The 24269-nt window shown below is 36.4% G+C and overlaps 2 protein-coding genes across 4 annotated transcripts; one reads left to right on the top strand and one right to left on the bottom strand.

Annotated features, from left to right (window-relative positions):
- The first annotated feature begins 78 nt into the window (after nucleotides 1-78).
- On the top strand, nucleotides 79-13264 carry SDR16C5 (short chain dehydrogenase/reductase family 16C member 5). Of its 3 annotated transcripts, none has more exons than XM_081325817.1 (7): nucleotides 79-285; nucleotides 3555-3896; nucleotides 4692-4823; nucleotides 6917-7016; nucleotides 7690-7834; nucleotides 10508-10633; nucleotides 13033-13264. In XM_081325817.1, the coding sequence occupies exons 2-7, from the start codon at nucleotides 3579-3581 to the stop codon at nucleotides 13175-13177; spliced, it is 966 nt and encodes a 321-aa protein (XP_081181943.1). In that variant the 5' UTR covers nucleotides 79-285; nucleotides 3555-3578; the 3' UTR covers nucleotides 13178-13264. The 3 variants fall into 3 exon arrangements, with proteins under 3 accessions (XP_081181943.1, XP_081181941.1, XP_081181942.1); XM_081325815.1 differs by lacking the exon at nucleotides 79-285 and adding an exon at nucleotides 303-557; XM_081325816.1 differs by lacking the exon at nucleotides 79-285 and adding an exon at nucleotides 334-527.
- Nucleotides 13265-14765: 1501 nt separating this feature from the next.
- On the bottom strand, nucleotides 14766-24123 carry CHCHD7 (coiled-coil-helix-coiled-coil-helix domain containing 7). The gene is made up of 5 exons (XM_081325818.1): nucleotides 24013-24123; nucleotides 21736-21802; nucleotides 19682-19789; nucleotides 17495-17593; nucleotides 14766-14956 (listed from the first exon to the last, which is right to left on the bottom strand). The coding sequence occupies exons 2-5, from the start codon at nucleotides 21754-21756 to the stop codon at nucleotides 14852-14854; spliced, it is 333 nt and encodes a 110-aa protein (XP_081181944.1). The 5' UTR covers nucleotides 21757-21802; nucleotides 24013-24123; the 3' UTR covers nucleotides 14766-14851.
- Nucleotides 24124-24269: the final 146 nt, after the last annotated feature.

The following is a 24269-nucleotide window of genomic DNA, read 5'->3' as shown; positions in this document are numbered from 1 at the left end:
GAACAAACAATCACTGCGCCCAGAGTTGGCAGGGATTCAATTGCAACAGGATACTTCTAGTTTTCAGCTGTGCCAAGCGGAACGAGAGGCTCAAGCCGTCCGAGCATATTTCCTCTTTGAGGGATGCTTAAATGGGTTAATGCTGCCCACCGCACTGCCCAAGGGGACGCTCGGTTTTCTAGTTTCTTTTTTTCTCGGCAGCCGAAGTTGGGATAACTGGGCGGACCGGTGGAGGGGAATTTCCCATCTCCTTTGCAACAACCCCGTGGCGTAGCACCGAACCCTGTGAGTCAACTTCTCCTTTCAATTGCTTTGGCTGAACAACGAGGAAGGCAAACTCGCTCCTGGAATTACAGATTAGACTAATCAGTCGTCTGCGCTTAGATGTTAGGACCGCCTTTGGGGTGAATGGGCGGGTCCTCTTCTGGACCGCCATCATTATAAACTAAAGAATCTCCGCCGGCGGTACTACTTCGTGGCCGTCCTCTTGCTGTCAATACGGACGTAAACTTTTCCTCTTCAGCGAGGTATTGAGCTGGGAGGAGTGAAATAGCTGAGTAAGTCGGTGCGCGGGGCTGATCATGAGTTGGAAAGTTTATACGGCGTGGCTCTGGGGTGCTGAGGGTTGTGGTTGCTTCGGCTCAGGGCTAGGACCCTAGAAACACTTAAGAATACTGTAGAAGATTTCACTTTGTGTGTGTGTGTTTGTGTGTAATACACGCGCGCACACACATAGAGGGGGTGGAAGAATAGAAAGGTCTTTTGGGCCGCTATGTGCGGGTTCGCCCTGTTGACCTTTACGTCGCTGCTTCCTTTAATCCAAAGTTCAGAGTTACGTCGCCTGAAACGGCTGGTAAATACAAGAGCAGTTACTTTTTTGTGGGAGGGAATTTCCTTTCGTTTCTGCACAAACCATGGTTAGGTCAGAACTTGTTGAAATTAGCATAGGCAATATTAAACTTATTTGCCTAATCCATATGTTGGGCTGTGGATTTATTTTATTTAAAAGATGTAGAAGGCCCCTCCTTTTTATGAAGTATAACATTGGATGGGTAACAAATCAAACCTATTCAATATATTAAAAATACAAATGTGTCTCTACTCCCAAGTTCTAGCTTGTTTTCCTTTATTCATCCATATTCTATTATAAAGTCACAAATTAGTACTAATTAACATTTAGAGAAACTGTACCCTTATAAATAACTATACATATATAGATAGTCTCTATGACTAAAGAAGCTAACATAGTTGCTGTTTGGACTCATGCTGCTGAGGCCTGAATGCAACAGACAAACAACCAATTATATCTGGAGACAAGCAAAATTTTAAATCCTGAAATATAGTGAATGCAATTCTGAATCTGCTTGCAATTAGTGCAGGTTCACATCCCACCAGCCTCAAGGTTGACTCAGCCTTCCATCCTTCCGAGGTAGGTAAAATGAGGACCCAGATTGTTGGGGGCAATTAAGCTGACTTTGTAATAATGCCGCTTGGGGTGTGTGTGAAAGCCCTAATAAGCAGGCATATACATAGAATGAAGGCTACTGCTAAGCTTGTAAGCTGCCCTGAGTCTTCGGAGAAGGGCAGGATATAAATGGAATTAAAATAAAATAAACCTTGTTGATAAAGGACAGATAAGTTATGGAATGGGCTTAAAGACGTTGTTAAGGATGAATGTAAAAATGTCTGCCAAAAATGAAGAAAACAAAACAAACTGGAAGTTGGAACAAACTGGAGATTCTCAGGAAGAGAAGAGAACCAAGAGAGAAAAACTCTCAGGAGTTTAACAAAGAATTTAAGAGCACAAAACAATAAGCAAGATTGCAACATCTGTAAGAACACTGAAGATAGAAACATATATGTTAAAAACAAGGAAACTTTCAATATAACTCCCAGCTAAAAAGGAGATTCTAAACTTAAAGTGGTATGCAAGCATGCCCCATAGCAAACTAGGTTTATTTAATAACCATGGCATTTGCTTTTAATGACCACTGCAAAAAAGGTTGAGAATTTGAGTCAGTCACATGATGACATATTTTATGACGGTCACAAATTAACAACCATAATTGGCAGGTTAAATTACCATAATTGGCAGGTTATTGAATCCCTGTAATTTATTAGTCCCTAAGAAATAATTCAATGATACTGGTGGCAAAAATCCTGAAAATTCCTAGTAATATGTGTCTGTAGTTATATGCTGGGGCACATAAAAAGTCAGTTGACTCAACTATTGTGCATATTTACTGCATTTCAGGAGAATGTATACATAAATTCCTGCCATTTTTGGACCCAAATTCACATGGGTTTTGTAATCTCTAGGCAAAACTAGATAAACCCATTCTTCATGTGCTACACACCATTTACTGTCTCGTGTATTGTACTTTTATTTGTATTTAGCCAAATGCCACAATATCTGTACATAGGATAAACATTAATTGCAAATGTAATAACTGAAATTATTTAATTTATTTAAATTTACCCATGATGCTTCCTTACTAATTGGGAAACCTTTGGGGAATAATCATGTAAACATGAAGCAATGAAATCTTTGTGAGATTTATCCCAGGTTTGCTTTAAAAAAATCCATATACAAAGAATGATATCTTCTATACATTGAAATTAATACTGCAAAGCTTTTCTTCCAAAGAAATGTTAGAAAGTCCTACCATTAAATAAATTGAGAAAAGTGTTTGAAATCCATTCAGTTAAAGCCCGCACATTTTAAGACAAAATGGAAATGAACACTATGTTCTAATTTATTTCTCCTTGAACAATAAAAGCATCTACCGGTATTTAAATGAAACTAGAAGTCATAGCCATCTTCACCTCCATAATAATGATAAGTCTAGTTCAGCTAGCTAGACAAATCAATAATCATCTGTTCAAACATTTCCCATTCTAAGGTTATGTTGCTTTATACTAAACCCCATCTCTATTACTCCATCCCATTAGAGGTGGAGGTAGGCATTACCTATTCTATTCATACTGTGCCAGAATTTCAGATAATACAGATATATTCTAACTACAATAAATTAGACTGGATTCTTCCAAGAGGAAGGCTGTAGATATACTGAATAAAGGTCCAGAGACAAGCTATCACCAGCAACTGAACTTAAATATGTCCTTTGTACATTATGTGAGTGAAAGTAACATTTGGTTAATACTTGTCCATACAGATATTCCAAGGTTTTGTATAGAACTGAGAAGTTTAAGCGGGGGAAATTAACACTATAGCACCTCTGTTCTATTGCCAAGAAGAAAATATGGATATGTCCATGTAGTCACTATGATCAAGCTCAAGGAAGAGATCTTATTTTGGCTGAAAAAATCTTCAATAATGCTTAACAGTCAAAAACTATTTAAAGCAGTTTGTTGCTTTAGTTTCATCATTCACCCTGTCCACAGGAATGATATACATCTGCCTCTTTCTCATTGATAAACCCTAAGTTTTGGAAGATCCCAAGGGAGGAAGAAAGGATCGTAGCTGAAAGGGGTGAAAACAAGACATAAATGTTTGGCAATGTATTTAACTGATGTTTGAATTTATTCAACAGGTAATCTGAAACGTTTTCTCCAAAATGAATTTCTTCCTGGAAACACTCAAAATAATCTTGCTGTGTATATATTATCTGATGGAGTTTTTCTTATCGTTTATCTATGCACGGAAGAAAAATGTTGCTGGTGAAATAGTGCTTATAACTGGAGCTGGAAGTGGAATGGGAAGGCTGATGGCTTTAAAATTTGCTCGACTTGGAGCTACTTTAGTTCTTTGGGATATTAATCTGGAAGGAATCAAAGAAACAGCTAGATTAGCACGTAAAATTGGGACTGAGAGAGTACATGATTACATTTGTGATTGCAGCAAAAGGCAAGAAGTCTATCAAGTGGCAGACCAGGTAATTATATATTGTTATAGGTTTTTACAACACAAAATATTTTATTATTTTATCTGCTAACATGGCATCTGTAATCACTGGAATCATATATTGCATTAAACTATAGTTCATTTAAAACTGGATTGACCCAGCATGTTAGGCAATAGACCATGATTTATAAAGTACTGTGTCAAAATCATAGGTTTGTATGTGTGAACCCAGTTGTAAGACTGCATAATATGATGAACCAGAATCCCCAATAGTTCTAGACATGACCAATAGTGAAATATTCTGAGGACTGAAATTCAGAAATATCTGAGGACTGTACATGGTATTCCAAATTACTTGCATGTATATGTCATTCTAATATTACCTGTGGTCTTTGATTTATTCATATAACAGTCTTTTTCATGGAGACTTCTGCTTGTAAAACACATGCACCCCAATTTTTAGTGATGTCATTTCAAACAGCAGTGAAACCCCTAACTTTACCACAGATCCTTAATGCTGAATGATGAATTAAATAGAAGGGAATGAAGGTAAAAATCAGAGAAAAAATGTTTTATCTTGCAACTTTCCCCAGTGTTTTCCCTTCTTTGAAACTTTAAAGTCTACTTTGCTGAATGGTGAAATGTTACAATAAATGACAGATAAAACAAGCAGACTGAGCCTCCATTTCATGTGATGTCCGATGGCATGTTTAATACAAACATATCAAGATCCTTGTATGAAGATTTTTGGTAGCTGTGCTTTCTTTTGAATTATGTAAATTTACTAAAATTGTTTTAACTTGGGCCTGCTCTGTGATTGTTCTAGGTGAAAAAGGAAGTTGGTGATGTTGGTATCCTGATTAATAATGCTGGCATCATAACAGGAAGGATGTTTTTAGACACCCCCGATATGCTTCTAGATAAGACTATTCAAGTGAACACAATGGCACACTTTTGGGTAACAGATTTTTGATTAATTATGAAAGTATATCCAGTATGAACTTGCATTTTTTATTAGTAAAAATGGTCTTACAGATAGAACTCCTGTAGAAAGTCCTTTGTCTTTTCTCATCATATGTTGACTAATAAGAGAAATGATTTCATAGTAGAATATCTTCTCTCACTAGTTTCCAATCAAATTTCTAAAAAGCAAACTAAACAGAAGCCAAGAAAGGTGATAGATGATTGTAAGAAAATCGTAACTATAAATCCTGTTTCTTATAAGCAATTTCAAAGCTATGCATAGCGTCCTCAGCCCTCAGTCAATTCTACTCTATCAACACACAATATATTTCTATCCTACTGAACAAGCTATAAGAATTGCACAAAGGCTCTTTTAGAAGATGATTCAATAATTTCAAAGAAATAATTCTACTATGATGGGATCGTGTTCTTTCACAAAAGGATTATATGTGATGTCTAAGATCCACAAATATTTTAATGAGCCTCTTATCATTTTCAGACCATGGAAATCAGCCAACCTGAAGAATGCTTGTATCCCCTCTCCCTGATCAACAAAAGATTATATTTTTAGTAATTTGGTTTTTTTAAAAAAAAAATAAGCTGTACAATTAAGCATGTCCCTTCTTAACCCTTCTCTGGATATCTGGAAGGCCACCAATTGTTTAAGCAGATAATATTGATGTTGATTTTGACTAAGATCTTCATTTATACACAATCAGCTATTGCTGTCAGCAATCACAGGTTCAACCCTATAAGTTTTTCAAAACATGTCAATCATGCTTCTCTAGACAGTGCTTTTCAAGAAACAACAAAAAATAAGATTTTTACTTCTGTAGCACAGATATTCAAAAATGTTTTTGTTTCTACTTTAGACTTCAACCTTGATTCCTGGGAACTTCCTCAATACCATAATTCTATGCAGTTTTAAAGTCTGACTTTTTGTTATTGATGCCCTCTAGTGGTCTACCAAAGAAAGACAAGAATCATAGCTGTGGTTACTCCATATATTAAGTAATACATTTGAACACAACACAGCAATAATATAGAAACATAGAAAACTAATAGAAAAAGACCCAGTGGTCTATCGAATCTGCTGTTTGAGGGATTTGTTTTGTTTTGTTGTTGTTGTTATTATTATTATCAGTGCTTTTTTTGTAAAAGAAAAAGGTGCCGGAACTCACACGTCATACAACCTGCCTTGCCTACCCTACAAGGTTCCATCCAAAAAAGGTGCCAGAACTCCGTTCTGAGCGTTCTATGAGGAAAAAAGCCCTGATTATTATTATTATTTTTTTTAATTTTTGTTAGATAAGGTAAAGGTTCCCCCGCACATGCGTGCTAGTCGTTTCCAACTCTAGGGGCCGGTGCTCATCTCCATTTCAAAGCCGAAGAGCCAGCGCTTGTCCGAGGATGTCTCTGTGGTCATGTGGCCAGCATGACTAGACGCCAAAGGCGCACGGAACGCTGTTACCTTCCCACCGTAGTGGTCCCTATTTTTCTACTTGCATTTTTACGTGCTTTCGAACTGCTAGGTTGGCAGAAGCTGGGACAAGTAACAGGCACTCACTGTTACGCAGCACTCGGGATTTGATCTGCCAAACTGCCGACCTTCTGATCAACAAGCTCAGCGTCCTAACCCACTGAGCCACCGCGTCCCTTTTTGTTAGATAGACATATTTAAATTCTCTTCCTAAGAACTAACCTATTACCTGCCCCAAACATTGACTCCCAAGTTTCAACTATTCAACAGCAAATATTTCCCACAAACGGAAGTTTGGAGACTGGATGATTATTATCATAAAAGAGGGATCTAGAGGTGACCTCTTGAGAGTGTACCCCACCCTTTTTTCAGGGAGATTTATACCACCACATAGACCCATCCTTGGTCACCTCCAGGTTGCCTTAACATCCCAGAAGAGACTAAAATGAAGCAGATAGATGAACTAAAAGACTGGAAGACCTTTCAGAAACATTGAAATATTGTTGTATCTACCTGATTAGGTCATTTTTGAAGTGAAATTAAAAAAAATTCTTATTTTTTATATATTCATATGCTGAAATGTATTTGTTTTTACCTCTTCTCCATAGACTGTCAAAGCATTTGTTCCAGCCATGGTAGCTTCTAATCATGGACATGTGGTGACTATTGCAAGTTCAGCTGGCTATTTTGGTGTCAACAAAATGACAGGTTAGTATATGGCAAAGGTTCTGCAGAAAAGATTAAATAGAACTTTTAATAGTTTAAATAAGTCTTAATTTGACAAGTGAAGTAGGCCAAAGAGTTAGCAACTGTTATTACAAATCAACATTTCCTTCCAACAAGAAACAAAACACTGTAGTAACAAGAGAAAAGAAAGAAAGAAGCAATATGAAAGAGGTAATCGGATTTATAGAAGTATTTGAATTTTTTGAAAAAATGATAGGGCAATTTACTTCAAGTAATGGAATTAAATTCAGTGAAATGATGGCTGTCGTTTTTGTTAATTATTCCTTTCACATTTCATTGATAATATTTGAAAGAAATGTCTAGGGGTTCCCCTCAAATATTTTAAACATGAGACAGGAGTTAATAACAAATAGTTTGATTTACTGTTGCTATTAAGTATAATATGCATAGTAATTAAGTTGCATTTCCACACATCTGGACCGTGTATTTTGAGAAAATGTGTAGTTTACCCTAAAAATTCCCAGCCTTTTTAGCAGCAATGTTGTAAATATAGAAAATAGACCTCTGAATATACAAACGAAAGATACCAATTGCCATTGATTTTATTCAGTTACTTATATGGGATATCCAAAATATTTTAGGAAGAATATTCTGCTTCATGCACATACTATTATGTTTTTTTCTCACTTTTCAGATTACTGTACAAGTAAATACGCAGTTCTGGGTTTTGCTGAATCTCTAGCTTTAGAGATGATGGCAATGAAAAAGAATGGTGTTAAGTCTACAATTGTCTGTCCATATCTAGTGAACACTGGAATGTTTGAAGGCTGTGAAACAAAGTGAGTTGTTTGCATTGTGTGTGTGTGTGTGTGTGTGTGTGTGTGTAATCCTTAAATTACATAAAATCACATAAAATAACGACACATTTTAAATAAAATAGTAATGACAGGTTTAAATAAAACAGAACTTGCTCTTCTACAGTGTTTTGCAACCTTAGTACCAATTGTGTATATGAATTTCCCCAGTTTCCCTTCCAGAAGCTATTTCTGATATTTCTAGAGTTTAAGTCCACAGATCTGGAAGACTGCTGTTATACGTTGAAGTCACATACAAGGAAGTATATTCTTTTGGACAAACTCATTCTGGTTATGAGCTCCTGCTCTCGGTAATTTTAGTAATATGTATAGGATAGCCATGAATGCTCTGAGGCGCACTTGGCACTGGTTCTGTTTCAGCCATCTTATATTTTCTCCAAAAGGTAAGCCAACAAGAGAAGATGCTTTGTTAAAGCAACTGCATGTTCAATTGTGAATCATGCAGGAAGGGATGATTATGGTGACTGGCTCAATAACAAATCAAATTGAAAATTTCTTCAAAACAGAATTGAAGGAAAAGCTCATAAGGGATCAGGATTTCCTTTGTTCAAAGTTCCATGCATTATTCAGCCTACCAGATCCTTCATCAGAGAAAATCTGGCCAATAAAATCAAAAAAACACCACCCTAATCAAGGAACAGCCAGATAAGCTAACAATAAACAACCCAACCAAGAAACCTCCAAGACCACCCCTCACTCACCAACACAACTGACAGGGCAAGCCAGTGGTATATAAACTGAGAGCAAACCTCACTCCTTACTAGCACTGATGATGTTACCTAGTTTGGATAATGAAATGTCTGCAGAAAAACAACCAAGCTCAGAGAGCACCAAGTATTTCTCAGCTCTGGTGGCACAGTGGTTAGAATGCAATAATGCAGGCTAACTCTGCCCACCGCCGGTTCAGTCCTGATTGTCTCAAAGTTGACTCAGCCTTCCATTCTTCAGAAGTCAGTAAAATGAGGACCCAGATTGTTGGGAGCAATATGCTGACTCTGTAAACCATTTGGAGAGCGCTGTAAAGTATTAATGAGTAGTTAGATAATTCTATTACTATTGTCATTTCAACCCTGGACTACAAATACTCTCCTTTATTGGTAAAATTTAGTTTTGGTAAAATTTGGTATAATGATTCTTTAGAACATGTATAAAATGCTTGAGCTATGCGTTATGGATAGTGATGTTTTTATACCCTTGGTATCAAATTTTACACTGGAATATAATGTAATGTGGTCAGCTAAATCCACAAAAGAAATATCATATTTGCAATGTTAGATGTGCTTCTCTGAATGATTAATGGAGCATTGGCAAATTACTCCATTAGAATTAAGAAAACTACCTATACAAAATTGAAACGTCCTAAGAAAATAAAGAGTTCAAATTCTGATAAAACAGAACAATAAGGCAGATGAGAAGATATGGATAGATGATAGCTGGTAGGCAAGCAAACAGGCAGGCAGACAGAAAAAATATTACAGAAGAGGGATTTTGCTGGATTGATAAGATACCAAATCTAAAATCAAATTTTAACAAAGACTGAAAAATTAAGTTGGGAGAATTATTTATATAAATTGTAACTGTTTCAAAGCCTTTTTTTAATCCCATTTATATTTATTTATTTAATTGATTGATTTTATATACCGCCCTATTCCCAAAGGACTCAGGGTGGTGTACAGGGCGAGTTAAAACAATACAAATAAGTACACTTTAAAATAGAATTACATTAAGACTAGCCCACAATTAAACAAATTAAAATCCCACCCTTCTCCGAAGACTCAGGGCAACTTACAATCTAAGAAGCACAAATCAATGGCTTTCGGGGGGGGCCCAAGCGGCATTTTTACAAAGTCAGCTTATTGCCCCCAACAATCTGGGTCCTCATTTTACCTTCCTCGAAAGGATGGAAGGCTGAGTCAACCTTGAGCCTGGTGGGACTCGAACCTGCACTAATTTTATACAGAAGGCATATGAAGAACTGAGTAAAATAGCCTTGGTGGAGCAGTGGGCTTATGCCTCCTTAAGTAACACCAGCTGCCTGCATTTAGTGCAGGTTCGCATCCCACCAGGCTCAAGGTTGACTCAGCCTTCCATCCTTCCGAGGTAGGTAAAATGAGGATCCAGATTGTTGGGGCAATAAGCTGACTTTGTAAAAATGCCGCTGGGGTGGGGGGAAGCCCTAATAAGCAGGTATATAAATAGAATGAAGGCTATTGCTAAGCACATTGTGCTTTAGATTGTAAGCCGCCCTGAGTCAAATTGAGGATGAAATATGAAAAAATTAATATAGATTGTCCAAAGATGTTCTCCATTAACTCAAATATGCAATTGTTACCGGTAATTTTCTAACCAATGTTTTGCTCTAGAATACTATTTATTGTAGTATTTATTGTATTATTGTAAGTTGTATTATTGTAATATTGCAATAATGTGAAGATATCTGTATTAAATATACACAAAGAAAAAACATGAGCAAGAGAAGATATTGTGGTTACAGATTGTGCGAAACAGGGAGACAATGTTCATGGGTTTGGTTGGTGCAGTATGGTTCTTGATTGCTTTGTTTAAGCTTTAATTGCTATTACAGATGAAATTCAAGAAAAAAATATAATTCAAAATGATGGTGTTTTATTCCATCAGGTGGTCTAATTTGCTACCCATTATAGATCCAGAATATGCTGTTGAAAGAATTGTGTCCGGGATACTCCGAAATGAACGATACATCTTTATACCGCGAAGTCTATACTTCTTTAATGCAATGAAAAGGTAAGAATGTTTTGCCTAGAACTAATTGAAAATGTGTCAAGAAAGGAACACTGAACAACTACAAAAACAAGGTAACAGTATAAAAAGGTTCCCAAATTGTATGCTCTGTTGAAAGACCTCTTATGCCTATGTAAATTAGGCAAAATTTTATCCAGGTTAATTTTATTTTGGAAATTTATCCAATTCAATTCAATTATTTTATTTATTTATTTATTTTAATCCCATTTATATCCCACCCTTCTCCGAAGACTCAGGGCGGCTTACAATCTAAGCACAAATCAAATGTTAATTAAACTAAACTGAATTATTCAGGAAAATTTCTCTTTTAGAACAGATTCTAAAGTTGATATTCAGTTTCATATAAAAAGATGGATTTACCTAGTTAATTTTTTTTTTAAAAAAAATGAGAAATCAGTGTCATACATACGTTCATCCAATAGCACAAATAAGGAACATGCTGGGTGAAGACTATCAGAAAAACAGGGCAAAGAACAGTTTAGCAGATACAGCATCAAATTCCTGGTGTATATTCTTTGCGTGTGCCATCAGTCCTTGAGAAGATTAATTTATTTTAACTTGAGGTGACATCCATTAATTTTTGTTTTGAAAAGGGCAAGGGGAAGCTGTCGCATACACCACACCAGCTGCACCTAAGTTAGGCTTCGTCAGTATTCTCTTTCATTTTTGTTGTTACTTTAAAGAAAGAAGAAAATTGGATTTCATATCTATAGGGATATGAAAGTTTTGCAGAATATTGGAATGTGTAAAACATGACCACCAATTATTAGAGGGCATACCTGGAATTCTGAAAAAATACTGGGAATTACCTTATGAAAGGGCTGTTCAATTACAAGATGGTGTTTTCCTCTTATTTACCTTCTGTGTCTCTGCAGAATTCACCATGCTACTTCCATTTATCTTTACCCTTTTGGGTGGAAGATTAAGCACTACTTTGCAGCCATTCATTTTCCTTTACCAATAATATAAAAAAGGATGAGCACAGCCACAGCTGGAAATGCATATGTTGTTAGAAATAGTTGCTTTGCAGTTTTTTTATTATATTTTATTTTAATTTAAAAAGTGGGGAGCAATAAACCTGGTGGGTGAAAAAGATTAAAGATATGGCAAGCATCTTTAAAATAGAATCATTTCTAGAGAATGTCAGAAATTCAGATATCACATCATAGTTAGAATATTGAAGGCACATTTTATTGCTTGCAGCAGCATAAACTAAGTAGTGTACACAGTGCAGAACAAATGTGGCTTGTCTCCAATGCTTTCCTGCAGTCACACTTGAAGCAAAATTGAAATTTGGTCATCTTCAGGTATTGCCTAGAACCCTGATAAGTATATCAGGAGAAGGGGCCAACTCTTGGAGTGGGATGGGGTTACTTGTAGAGATTAAAAATCTGCAACATAACGTTGGCTTTGGTGATAGCCCAGCAGAAGACAAGATAGCAGTTAGCAATAACATTTAGACTTATATACTGCTTCTCAGTGCTTTACAGCCCTAAGTGGTTTACAGAGTTAGCATATTAATTGTTCCTTCTAGCCTTGTACTCAAAAAGGCTTTTCTTTTTTGTTTGAGAAAGACCCTGCATGAATTTTACTGTAAATTCAGCCCTGGAATAGGGTTAGCATTTCTGGATAAAAGGGACATTATTCCCAAGGGAATAAAGCCCGCTGTTCAACTAGCATTGTATTCCTGTATGCAAAATATGAGGACAATCACAATAATTTGAAGAACAAGAAAGATTTTTTCCTGATGACCCATCCGGCCAGTGAGCTGGCAGTTTGACACCCCTGGGTTAGATGGTTTTACTATATGTACTCTGCATTTCTACATCTCAAAGCAAATTGGGATGTCCAAATGAAGACGTTTTTGTGTTTCATCAATAACAAAGACTGTACAGCCGGCATGTCAAACTGCCGATCCACAGGCCGGATCCGTCACATCAAAACCACGCCCACCCCATTGCCCGCAATGGGGAAAAATTGCAATATGTCGTGCGACATCACGAGTTTGACATGCCTGCTGTATAGGATACCTAAGAAGGGTTTACATGTGTGTATGCCCCACCTGAGTTATAGACATCTCTTCCAAAGTGAATTCAATTGCTTCTCTTATTTCCTGTCATCCATTTAATATGACTCAGAGGGGTCCGGTGTTTATTAGTTTCTACAGATTATCTGCTGTCTACCATTTTAATTTTCTGCTATGTTATCAGATTTAATTTTCTTTTGCATTTAATATTTATTAAATTTCTATACTGCCCATCCCACCTAAGTGATTGTTTAGCTTCTTAATGTGTAAAACTTGCATAACACTAATATAGCAAAATTGACAGAATCTCAAAGTTTAATATACAGTGGCTTATGTTTGTCTCTTTTCTTTTTAGCTTGATTCCTGCAAAATCAGTTGATATCCTTTCTGAATATTTTGGAATTTTACAAATTATGAATAGATTCAAAGGTCAGACAAAGAAGACTGATGACTACAAATATCAGAAAAAATCAATAAAACCTCCAGGTTCCCTTGACTGATTATAAACTGAGGAGTCAGTATAGAGAACTTCCAGTTTACGCTGTTGTAAAGGGTACACTTAAAACAGCAAATCTGGCTTATTAGCAAAAGTGAAATACTGGGAGCAGGGTATGATGATTTTAACTACCACTCTTTTTATAATTGCTGAAATACAACCTAATAGTGATGCTTTATTTCAATAAAATTTCTTAATTATATAGAACAATTAATTTTTTGTGGACTGTTAGCAAAACAAGGAAAATAGTAAACTAATAGTAAACTACTGATATAGAAGGTGAAGGTGCTTTTTTCTCCACCCCGAACCAACCCAGTGATGCCCTCGTCGTTATGTCCCGTTGCCTGGAGGCAGTCCAGGTCTGGATGGGGAGAAACAGGCTTCGTCTCAAGACTGAGTGGCTGTGCATCTCGGGTTAACCAGACTATTCCATCTTTAACAATGGGGGGGTGAGGTGTTACCCCCCGTTGATAGGGCTCGCAACTTGGGCGTCCTCCTGGATTCATGGCTCAATTTTGAAGATCACATAGGATCCGTGACCAGAGGGGCTTTTGCCCAGGTTCGCCTGGTGCGCCAGTTGCGACCCTATCTGGACCGAGATGCCCTACGCACAGTCACCCATGTGCTCGTGACCTCCCGGTTAGACTACTGCAACGCTCTCTATATGGGGCTGCCCTTGAGGACCACTCAGAGGCTTCAGCTGGTGCAGAATGCTGCTGCGAGAGTTGTGATGGGGGGTTCCCGATACTCCCATGTAACACCTCTACTCCGCAAGCTGCATTGGCTTCTGGTTGCCCTCTGGGTGAGATTCAAGGTGCTGGTGATGACCTATAAAGCCCTAAATGGCTTGGGTCCGGGATATTTAAGGGAACACCTGCTGCCAGCATCAAGTTCCCTTTGTCCTGTGCGCTCCCACATGGAGGGCCTTCTCAGGGTGCCGCCGGTAAAAGACTGCCAGCGGATAACACCCAGGGGGAGGGCCTTCTCAGTGGGTGCGCCTGCCCTTTGGAACCAGCTGCCCGTGGAGCTTAGGACTGCCCCTGACCTTCGGTCATTCCACCGGGACCTGAAGACCGAAGCCGTGGGTTGCCGACCCGTGTCCTAATGTATACCAAACTGCTAAATTTATTAATAAAAATATTAGTTAATACCACTGAATTGACAGACTTGAAACTAAAGATGAAAATATTTAGATTGATAACCATAAACATTATGGTGAAGAATATTAGTCCTTAAAGTAATAATTTTTAACAAGATATTAAAATTTACTGATAATTAATGATACACTGATCTAAAATGAGCCAACTTTTGTCTTGTCTTGGAAAGTAAATCTATGGGAGTGCTCAGTCCTGTACTATATTTTCAGCCATTTCATTTGATTACATTATCTGTAATCAATTTGAATTCCTTCCTCTTTGTATATATGAATTTATGTGGTACAATGTAAAAACACATTAATTTGGCTAATCAAAACCTTATTTCTGCAAGTTTTTCCCATATAAGAATGCATTACATTCTTTAGACATTTAAAGTGTTAAGTTTCTTTGGGTTTTTTTTTATAAAATACAATACAAGGACAGTGGCAATACAGCTATCAAGAAACCAGTTTTTAAAAATAAAATAAAGCACACTGTTATAGTAAAACCATTATACATCCTATATTAATAAAACTATATGGTCAATATGGTGCTCCTCCCAATGAAGCTAGGATTCTCTCTCTTTCTTCTGCTATAGGCATATGTGGTTTTGTTCCATCTTGTCTTCTCTGCATCATAATCCCATGCTAAAAATGAAAACAAATAATTCTGGTTAAATCCATTTTGCTGTTAACAAACATTTAATATATTTACATATTTAGTTCAGCAAATCAAATACTTGCTGTGTAGTTGGAGAAGAATTGCTCCACTAAAATAAATGTTATCTCTTGTCATCTAGAGTACCTATTTTTGAAATACTGTTTCAGCATCAGAAGATAAATCATTCTGTTTAAGATACACAATCATCACTCAATAGTTTGGAGATGGAACTTGGCCATTCATAGAAATATGAGTCAGGATAGTTTGCACATGACAGAACTATACAGAGCATCATGCTTTGACTTTCTCTATATATGCAGACACTGATTTATATACATGGACACTACCAGAATGAAGTCACAACGTGTTTAGGCCTAGAGGCTTAATGTCAATGATCTACCAGAAGAGTCACTTTTTTCATTAAAACAGAAATGGTTTGGTAGATTCTAGTTGAAGAGTGGTATAACATCAGAGTATGGTCAGCTATTTTTTTGCACGTGTGAATAAATGATTGCTTTCACCCATAATATTAAGTGAAGGAAAGACAGCCTCTCTGGGCAAGTGGCCATATTTGGACTTTTGAGAGCATGTGATGGATATATTAAAAAATGGCTGCCATGGCAAGCTTGCCTCTTTTAACAAAAAGACTATATGATATCAAAGCCTCAATTCACCAGAACTAAAATTAATGAGATTACTCTCACCCACTTGGCTTTTTTAAGTACCGGTAGGTATGAATATTTTCAAAGCAAGCACTGGGATACACTCACCCACCATTACTTATCTTTTAAGAATGACTAAAAGCTTAGAAATATTATAAAATATAAGAGACTAGAAAATGGCCACTTACTTTGCAACATATCAGCTTTATTTTTAAAAAAAAATACATAGAAAAAAATGGAAATTGCTCTATGGAAATCTGGAAAGCACCAAAAGGAGATGTCTACGAGAATGTTATCTAACATTGTGAATTTTTCTTAGTATGAATGTGACCTATCCAAAGAACAAAATGATGGTTTATAAACCAGATCAAACCAATTTTTCTTCTCGCTACATACAATATGGATTGATCTCATGTGTAAAAAAAAAACACCAGTAAACAAATTCTGATTTGGTGTCTAAATTCCTGAATAAATAAACGATTACCATAAAGTTTTAAATACAGGTAGATTTATCCTTACAGGTAGATAAAGGATAGAGGTATCCTATCATAATTGTAGTATTATCCATAGGATTCAATTTGAGTACCGGTGTCCCATCATGAATGTCAAAATTCATTAGGACCTGTATATAAAGAGTGTGCTTGTTCTGGGCCATCCTCTTAAAAGGTGTTTCATACTATCAACTAATTTTCTAGACCCCCTATGAGGAATGGGTAGAGACAAGTCTCAGTGTTCCAGCTGATGTTGGTAAGTAGTTAAACCCATCACTCTTTTATAGGATGCAATAGGCTCTGCATTGTTCTCCATGTAATTTAACTTCTTTAGGAAATTACTGGGGCAGGTGATTCATTAATTAGGTTGAGGTATTAAGATAAATATCCAATTACATATTTCCACCATTGGCAAAGCTGATAGGCGGTAGGTATCATTAACTGTGTCTTGAGGATGGATGGATAAACCAATCTAAAGTAAAATATTAAATAGAGTTTGAATACTGTCAGCTATTCTACTTTTACAGGATAAAGCAATTGCAACTTCCAGATTCTCTTGCGTTTACAGAATCTGGCTGAGGTTAGGAGAGCCCTTGCCTAGTTTCAACCAATGGAGCAACTGCAGCCCTTTTTGAAGTAGTCAGCACTAGCAAGTTACGCTCACTCTTACCAATTTAAGATTGATCTGTTGCAGCGCAGGTTTTTTTAAAAACCTTCCTGGAAACATCCATTGGTACAGCATGTAGCAATCCACTTACTCGTGTTTGAAAGCCAGGTCAACAGCATCTCAGATACATTGCAAGTAGTTGATGATTTTGATTATAAAGTTCCATAGTTCTTTATCTTCCAGAGTACCTTCTCCAAACAGAATATGCCCATTCTGATGCATTCAATCCAGAATGAGATACTTCAGATCCCAGTGCCAATGAGATTGTGAGAAGTGAGTGTGAGGATAAGTCTTATTGAAAGTACACTATCTCCATAGATTAGTCTGCCCCTGAGGTTCAAAGAACCAAATAATGTTAGCATTTAGTATGATAGTGAAAACTATTCATTTTTTACTGGAAAATGAATTTCCTTGGAAATTGTATTCTTGGTTATTTTAATTTATTGTGTATAAAGAATGTGTATTTTAACTTAACTTACTATTTAAATTTTAATCTGAAGTAACTGTAACATTGTTAGATTCTGTGGCGCAGACACATTGTAATGTAATTTCATATAAATGATGCAATAAATAATCTGACCTTTTAATTTTGCCAGAGAGACAATAATATTGATAGAGACAGAAATAGATTAGAGGCAGGTTTAGAGCCTTATTTCTGTTTCCCTTCCTGAACAAGTTTATTTATAAGCCTTTCAATTTACTTACCCAAAATTTTCGGCAATTTTTGTACTTTAAAAAATAGATTGCACACATATCCTTATTGGATTGATTCGCTTCCAAACACTTTCTAGAAGCATCACTTTCCTTGAATATGAAAGGAAATAAAATATAAAAACCTAATAGTTGGTTTCCACAATTTGGAAGAGTACCATATTTATTTGTTGAAAGGCAACTAAACAGTAAGAGTGCGATCTTATAAATATGTTGGAATAAAATCCTACTTAACAGTAGTGTAACTATATGTTTCTTCAAAGTATTAATCTAAAACATTGAAACTAAGATTAGGCTAAAAGTTAAATCTATAGTTTTGTAAATATTAAGATAATAGGTATCTTAAAATTCTCCCAACAAAATATATTATCAAGAAATGTAACTAAATATGATAAGGATGCAAACTTTTTGGCTTGCTTTAAATTAAAATAGAACTGGTAATTTAAAAGATATTCTAGAATCCCAAGAAATATGCAAGAAATAAGATAATTTCCTCATCTGACTAGATAGTTTTAACAGTTTAAAGCTTTTGTAACATCATACAATATCACCTGTAACAAATCACAATTAAAATTTTAAAAAGCTACATCTTCAACTGAATTACTTATCAATTCACAAAAAGGAGTTGGGAGATGAAAAAATAAATCTAGTGGTACTTCTCTGCAGAACCAAAGCAAAGGTATCAGCGGAGCTTCCTTCACAGACCTTATAGGAAAGCAAGGAAAGAAACATGGAATTCTTATTGTTGAAAAACAGTACTATAATAGCACTGAAGAGGCCATGTTTTATTTGTTGTATAGGCCAGGTTTTGTTTTTAAAACATTTTAGGTTAAAATATAAATTACATTAGCCAATAAAAACATTTGGTTTATGATATCTTCAAGATTTTAATAAAAGTGCTTAAAATATTAAATTAGTGATTATTACTATTTAAGGATGTTAGATGTAACCAATATTCTATTATCAGGAAATACATTGTTTATAGGTATATATGGATAATTATTTATATTTTACTTGTTCTGTAAAGGGTTAATAATCTTTGTGCTAACTTATTTGGAAAAACTAACTAACTCAAAGGAATATAATAGATCTTGAATTATATTCTATCAAATCAGTTTATTACAGTGATAAATCCAGGTAAAATATCCAACAGAACTGCCTTATACATCTATATGTGACACAAAAAAAACAATGAATATAAGACTTAAACCAAAGAATATCTTTAATAAAATAAATTATTAAAAGTGAACAAAAAAGCATTCAAACTTAGATTTTGAATTATACCTACATTCAAAGAAGCCTTATATTTTAAAAGCCTTATATAAATTCAACTAATAAATAAAATAAATATTAGTATATATATTTTTAAAAAGAAAACATGATTAAATTTTATTTTATTTTATTAAATTTATTATTGCTGCCCACTCCTTTTATACTGGTTTTATCGTATTACAAGATGCAAATACATTATAGAATTCATATGTTAGCTAGGTACAAAGGTATTTACACTTTAACTATAGGGATCAGAAGAGAGCCAGATCTGGAACACGAAGTGTGTGGGCACTGTATCTCTGGTAAAATGCTGTTTCAGAGGGTAAGGACAAAAACAAGAAATGTTTTGTTTAAAACTACTGAAGTTCACAAGTTTTTCCAAACTTTTATGATTTTACAATTCAACAGAAACAAATTTAGAATATATTTGTAGTTACAGGATCCCGTCAATATCAGTCATCAATGTTCTGGTCTATCTCCTATCCCAATGTATGCCATATACCCCACCTGCCTACCATCCCAATCTTCCCAACTTTTTATCTTCTTCTCCTGCCACCCTTGATGTCCCAACACAGCACATCGTTTTCATTCCCAGCATCTCCTCAACTGCCACTGGTTAGGTCTTATTTATTTATTTAATAAATAAGCTGTTGCCAAGAAAATCCCTTCAGACTTTTTTTTAAAAAAAAACAAACTCTCACCCCTTCTTTGAATCACACTTGCCTAGATAAATGTTATCTAAAAGAACATTCTACATATAAACTAAGATACCTAGAATACATGTCTATGTTTGGACACAGATTATCCAGTCAACTGCCATATGCAGTATTTTGTACATTATTATTATGTAAAGCTACATTTCAGAATAAATTAAAACCTCATAACATCCATTTGAAGAACTCAACTTACCACTAAACATGGATTAATGTCATGATCCTGCAATCGGTGTTTTTGGGACATAAAGTCAGTATTGTATTGTTTTTTTTCTGTGTGTGGTTTTTCTTTTAAGGACAGCAGCTTAAAAAAAAGATAATTTCAACACATCAGGACTTTTGTCTTAACAAAAATTTAATACTTTTTCCTAGGGATTTGTAAATAATATTTTAAGAAAAGAAGCATAGGAAGAAAAAAGGTTGTTTGTAAATAAGTATAATTAAAATCAGCTTATTATGCATTAGTATGTTCAGTATTATTTTTTAAAAAATGTAACTTTTTTAAAAAAATCCCATTTATATCCTGCCCTTCTCCGAAGACTCAGGGCGGCTTACAATCTAAGCACAAATCAAATGTGCTTAGCAATAGCCTTCATTCTATGTATATGCCTGCTTATTAGGGCTTTCGCCCCCCCCCCCCAGCGGCATTAATACAAAGTCAGCTTTACCTTGAAAGAAGTACAAAGTTCTGAAAAATAATTATTTAAAAATTAGAAAAGAATATGGCAATGGGTGACACTTTTTAAAAAAAATATTCCGCAAAGCAAATATATTTGAAACTACCAAAGTTGGCTGAAGTGAAGCATATTTCAGAGAAAATTCTGATTCCAGAAAATCTGCACTGGCATATTTTTGAAAGAAATATAAAGTAGAAATAAATTTTTGCTCATTCCAAAATTATAAATTTACAATTTTCCATATGGTATGGCTATCACATGAATTTAGAGGTAAGAGGTGGGGAGCTAGGTCAAGCAAGTCTAAAGGGGGTTCAGATGTCATTTGAATATATTTATATAGCCATGGGGAGGGGCAATATAAGACCTATTTTTCTACACAGCATTAATTGGGGTCTTGGGGTAACATTCCTGAAAGCTATGAAATAAAAAGAGCAATTGCAATAGATATTACAGAAAAAAGTCTGGCTTTATTATAATTTTAAAAAGAGCAAAATTTCTTAGCTGATGTTTCCTGTCACTTTATCTACTATCTCCTACAGAATGACTTTTCAATGACAATTAAAGAAAAGACAAAGCATGAAGATGATTTCCAGACCGAATCAATTGTGGCTGGCTTTCCTTCTGTTGTATATAAGTACTGGCTTAACTAAAATGCAGCAAGTTACAATTTGAGCTTTGAAATAGAAAGCAGTAAGAAATTTTCAAAGTTTTAGTATCTAAATTAAGAATACTTTTTTTTACATTCATGTTGCAGGATAACCACGTTAGCACAGCCAAAATTCAAAAGTCTTAGCAGTCTCTACATCTTTTCAAACTTCAAGGCATAAGTTTTCATGAACTATAGCTGCTTTCATCAATCAAAACCAAACTGATCAAAAATACTTCAGATTATAACTTTCAATAAAATTAGTTATTCTAAAAAACCGCTACTAGATTCCTGATACATGGTATACGAGCAGTCAAAGGAAGAGTCAGGCAGGACATCAGTTTATAGTGTGTCTATATCAGACATGTCAAACTGGCAACGTCACGCAACCTATTGGGACTGTTTTGCCATTGCTGGCAATAGGGTGGGTACAGCTTCCACTTGATACGTCCAGCCCGTGGGCCGGCAGTTTGACACCCGTGGTCTACATAGTCACAAGAGGACGAAGTCCAACTCCTTTGAATGCAATTGACTCATCTAATTTTATCCAGGTGCAAACCCTTTGTCTGAGAAGATTCCTGTGCACAGGCTTGAGAAATAAGTACATGTGGACCTGTTTATTTAAGCCTGACAGTACAGCACTCTCTTGAAATGGGACAACAGATATATCACTTAACTTGGATATAAGTCAAAATAACAGCAAATCAAATAACATAGTACTGGCAACCACTTAAGAAATATTGACACACACCCCAAAAAACCCCCAACCTGGATCGGTCTATGTAGTCATCATAAGTCAAGGTTGACCTTATGGATCATGACATATACATACACTGATTTGAAAGCAAGCTTCTAAATGTGATTTACAGCCTAATATTTATTTGTGTGGTTGACTACTACCTCAATCCTTAACATTCTTACATTTACCTGCTGATATTGGTCATTCATTTCTTCATTTCACAATATGGAAAGACATGTATTTTGGACACTGGTTCTGGCAAAAAAAGGGCAAATTGTGCTTTTAAAGATTTTCTATGATAAAGCAGTATACAGTACAGCTGTACAAAATAGACTTGTATCTACGCAGTAAACAATTTATGTGAAATTTGCAATCTAATCCTATGTGTGTTATATTAAGTATCAGATTGCTGAAATAGTTACAGCTTATATTTAAAGATCTGTATTTTCTTAAAATGTTGCAAACTATAACTACTAAATATACCAAAAACTAAATTATAGCACATGTGAACACTAAAATACTATTTTTATTTGTATTTGTAACTTCAGGCATTTGTACTCTAACACTCTATTCCTAAACAGTCTAAACCTTGTGAATTCTCAAGCTTCGTTCTTCCGTTATATATTCAAGATTGACAGTGTTTAATATTCACATGTTGTAGGTCTATACCTATATTGTATAAAGTATATATGTTGTATATAGTACGTTTAGGTATGTGTCATGTATGTGTTCACTTTGAGAGTGGGCAACTAAATTTCATTTTTGATATATGTCGTTGTGCCCACAGTAAAAAATGACAAGGTTTTCTTATCTACATCTTATATTAGGAAAGCAATCCTTTATTTTCCTCCTTGGTGGAAAACACACAAATATATGCAGGCTGAGCTCTGTGAAATTGAAGGCCAGTCTATTAGATCTCTGCACAACTTGCAGCAGATAGGCAAGTTGCCCATATTCCCAATGATTTAAAAATGGTAATAGCAAATATCAACATATTCCTCCGAAAAACAGTTGCAGAAGTGAAGAGTGGGGAAATCAGCAAAGTAGCCCTAACACTGAAACTAAATTCCCAAACACACTTTTTTTCAGGTCTACATATGTCCTGCATTATGTCCTTTCTGGTTAGACTTGACAAATACTCTTAAGAATACAATAAAAATTCCTTGAGTCTACTTTAATCCTAATGAGTTAATAACACTTTCTTGTTATTTTCTAGATGACAGTATATGGAAGCGGTCTCATTCTGGGATTTGCAGTCCTGGGATTTTCTATTAGTCCATATATATATACTAATATAGTGTTTCCCGATCTTTTGGGCACCAGGGACCTGTTCCATGGAGACAGGTTTTTCCGTGGACCAGAAAGTGGATGGCTTTGTGTGCTGCCTGCATCTCACAGATGGGACTTTGCTTGTTTGTATGGACAGGTTGCTGGCATGCCATGGCCCAGTACCACGGCTGGGAACGCCTATAGCAGGGGTAGGCAACCTTGGCTCTTTTATGACTGGTGGACTTCAACTCCCAGAATTCCTGAGCCAGCACAGCTGGCTCAGGAATTCTGGGAGTTGAAGTCCACCAGTCATAAAAGAGCCAAGGTTGCCTACCCCTGCCCTATACTAATAGATTCAACCTTGTTTAACGTTACAAGACAATCTCTAACTGATAAGCTCGAACTATCTAGCAAAGACGTACAAACGTTTCCCATCGTTGTGTACATGCTTAGTTCCTAGTTTTATGACCCTGTTAATTATTAATAGTTTCTAATATTTTGACATCTTTGCTTTTATTATATATATATTGTAAGCCTCCCAGAGTTGCTGGTATAGTGAAATGGGCGGAAAATAATTTTAATAAATACGTTGCTTCCGTAGCATTCTTTTCAATGGAAAGCTTTCGAGAAAGTCTATAAACACAAGGGAAACAGCTCGTCTCTGAGCTTCGAATCTAACTTTCCGTACAATTCAATGGAGCACACGGCCATTCTCAAAAGAAACTGAGAAAGCCTTTCTGCACCCACTCTTTTTCTTAATTCCGAGCCCGAAATGGGGGAAAAACCTAGGAGGAGGATTGAGTCTCCGTCGACTGAACCGCTGCCGGGGCCTTCCAATGCAATTTAGCCGACGGGAACCTGGAGCATCTTGGTGAGCGGCGGTAAAGCCACTCCGGCCCGTTTTGTGGAGGAGCCACGAAAGAAAAGCGAACCTAAGAGAGCCGGGATCACTGCGACAAGAAGAAGAGGTCTGAAACGGACCGGGGGAAACAGGACGAGGCCCGCTTCGGCCACCTTTCCCGCAAAGCTCCTTTCTCCTCATTCTTCAGAGAACAGCCAGGGGCAGCGTTCGCCTTGGGCGCTGCGACGCCCCCAGAAGGCAGCTTTAGCGAGGATCTTCTAAGCGGGCGAAGGCGCCCCACGCAGCACAAGGCGAGACCGCGCTCTCACGACGCCGCTCCGCAGCGAATACTCACCTCGGCCACCACGAGGAACTCAGCTCACGGCCTGAGGGCTCGTCTCGAATTCGAAAGACGTCAGCGGCTTGGGCAACGACCTTATAACTGGCGCAGCCTACCCCGTTTCTGGCCCCGCAGCCCGGTGGAAAATGACAGCTCCTTAACCCAATGCAGACGACCGGAGCTCTTTGAAAGACAGCCCCAAGCCGCCTCAGACTGGCCAATCTTTGCTCGGTTCCTCCCCGGCCTGTCCCGAGCGGCGTTTCCACCCACCA

This window comes from Vipera berus (assembly GCF_964194415.1).
Source record: "Vipera berus genome assembly, chromosome: 3".
NCBI classification, from domain to species: Eukaryota; Metazoa; Chordata; class Lepidosauria; order Squamata; family Viperidae; genus Vipera; species Vipera berus.
This window is presented reverse-complemented; position numbering and strand designations above follow the sequence as displayed.

Coding starts and splice junctions, on each gene's coding strand:
- SDR16C5 (XM_081325817.1), top strand. CDS start 3,579: ATGAATTTCTTCCTGGAAACACTCAAAATAATCTTGCTGTGTATATAT. Junction 7,017..7,689: donor TGGTGTCAACAAAATGACAG/GTTAGTATATGG, acceptor CTCACTTTTCAG/ATTACTGTACAAGTAAATAC. Junction 10,634..13,032: donor TTCTTTAATGCAATGAAAAG/GTAAGAATGTTT, acceptor TTTTCTTTTTAG/CTTGATTCCTGCAAAATCAG.
- CHCHD7 (XM_081325818.1), bottom strand. CDS start 21,756: ATGAATGACCAATATCAGCAG. Junction 19,790..21,735: donor TGAATGACCAATATCAGCAG/GTAAATGTAAGA, acceptor CTTTTTTTTAAG/CTGCTGTCCTTAAAAGAAAA. Junction 17,594..19,681: donor ACATTAATCCATGTTTAGTG/GTAAGTTGAGTT, acceptor TTCATATTCAAG/GAAAGTGATGCTTCTAGAAA.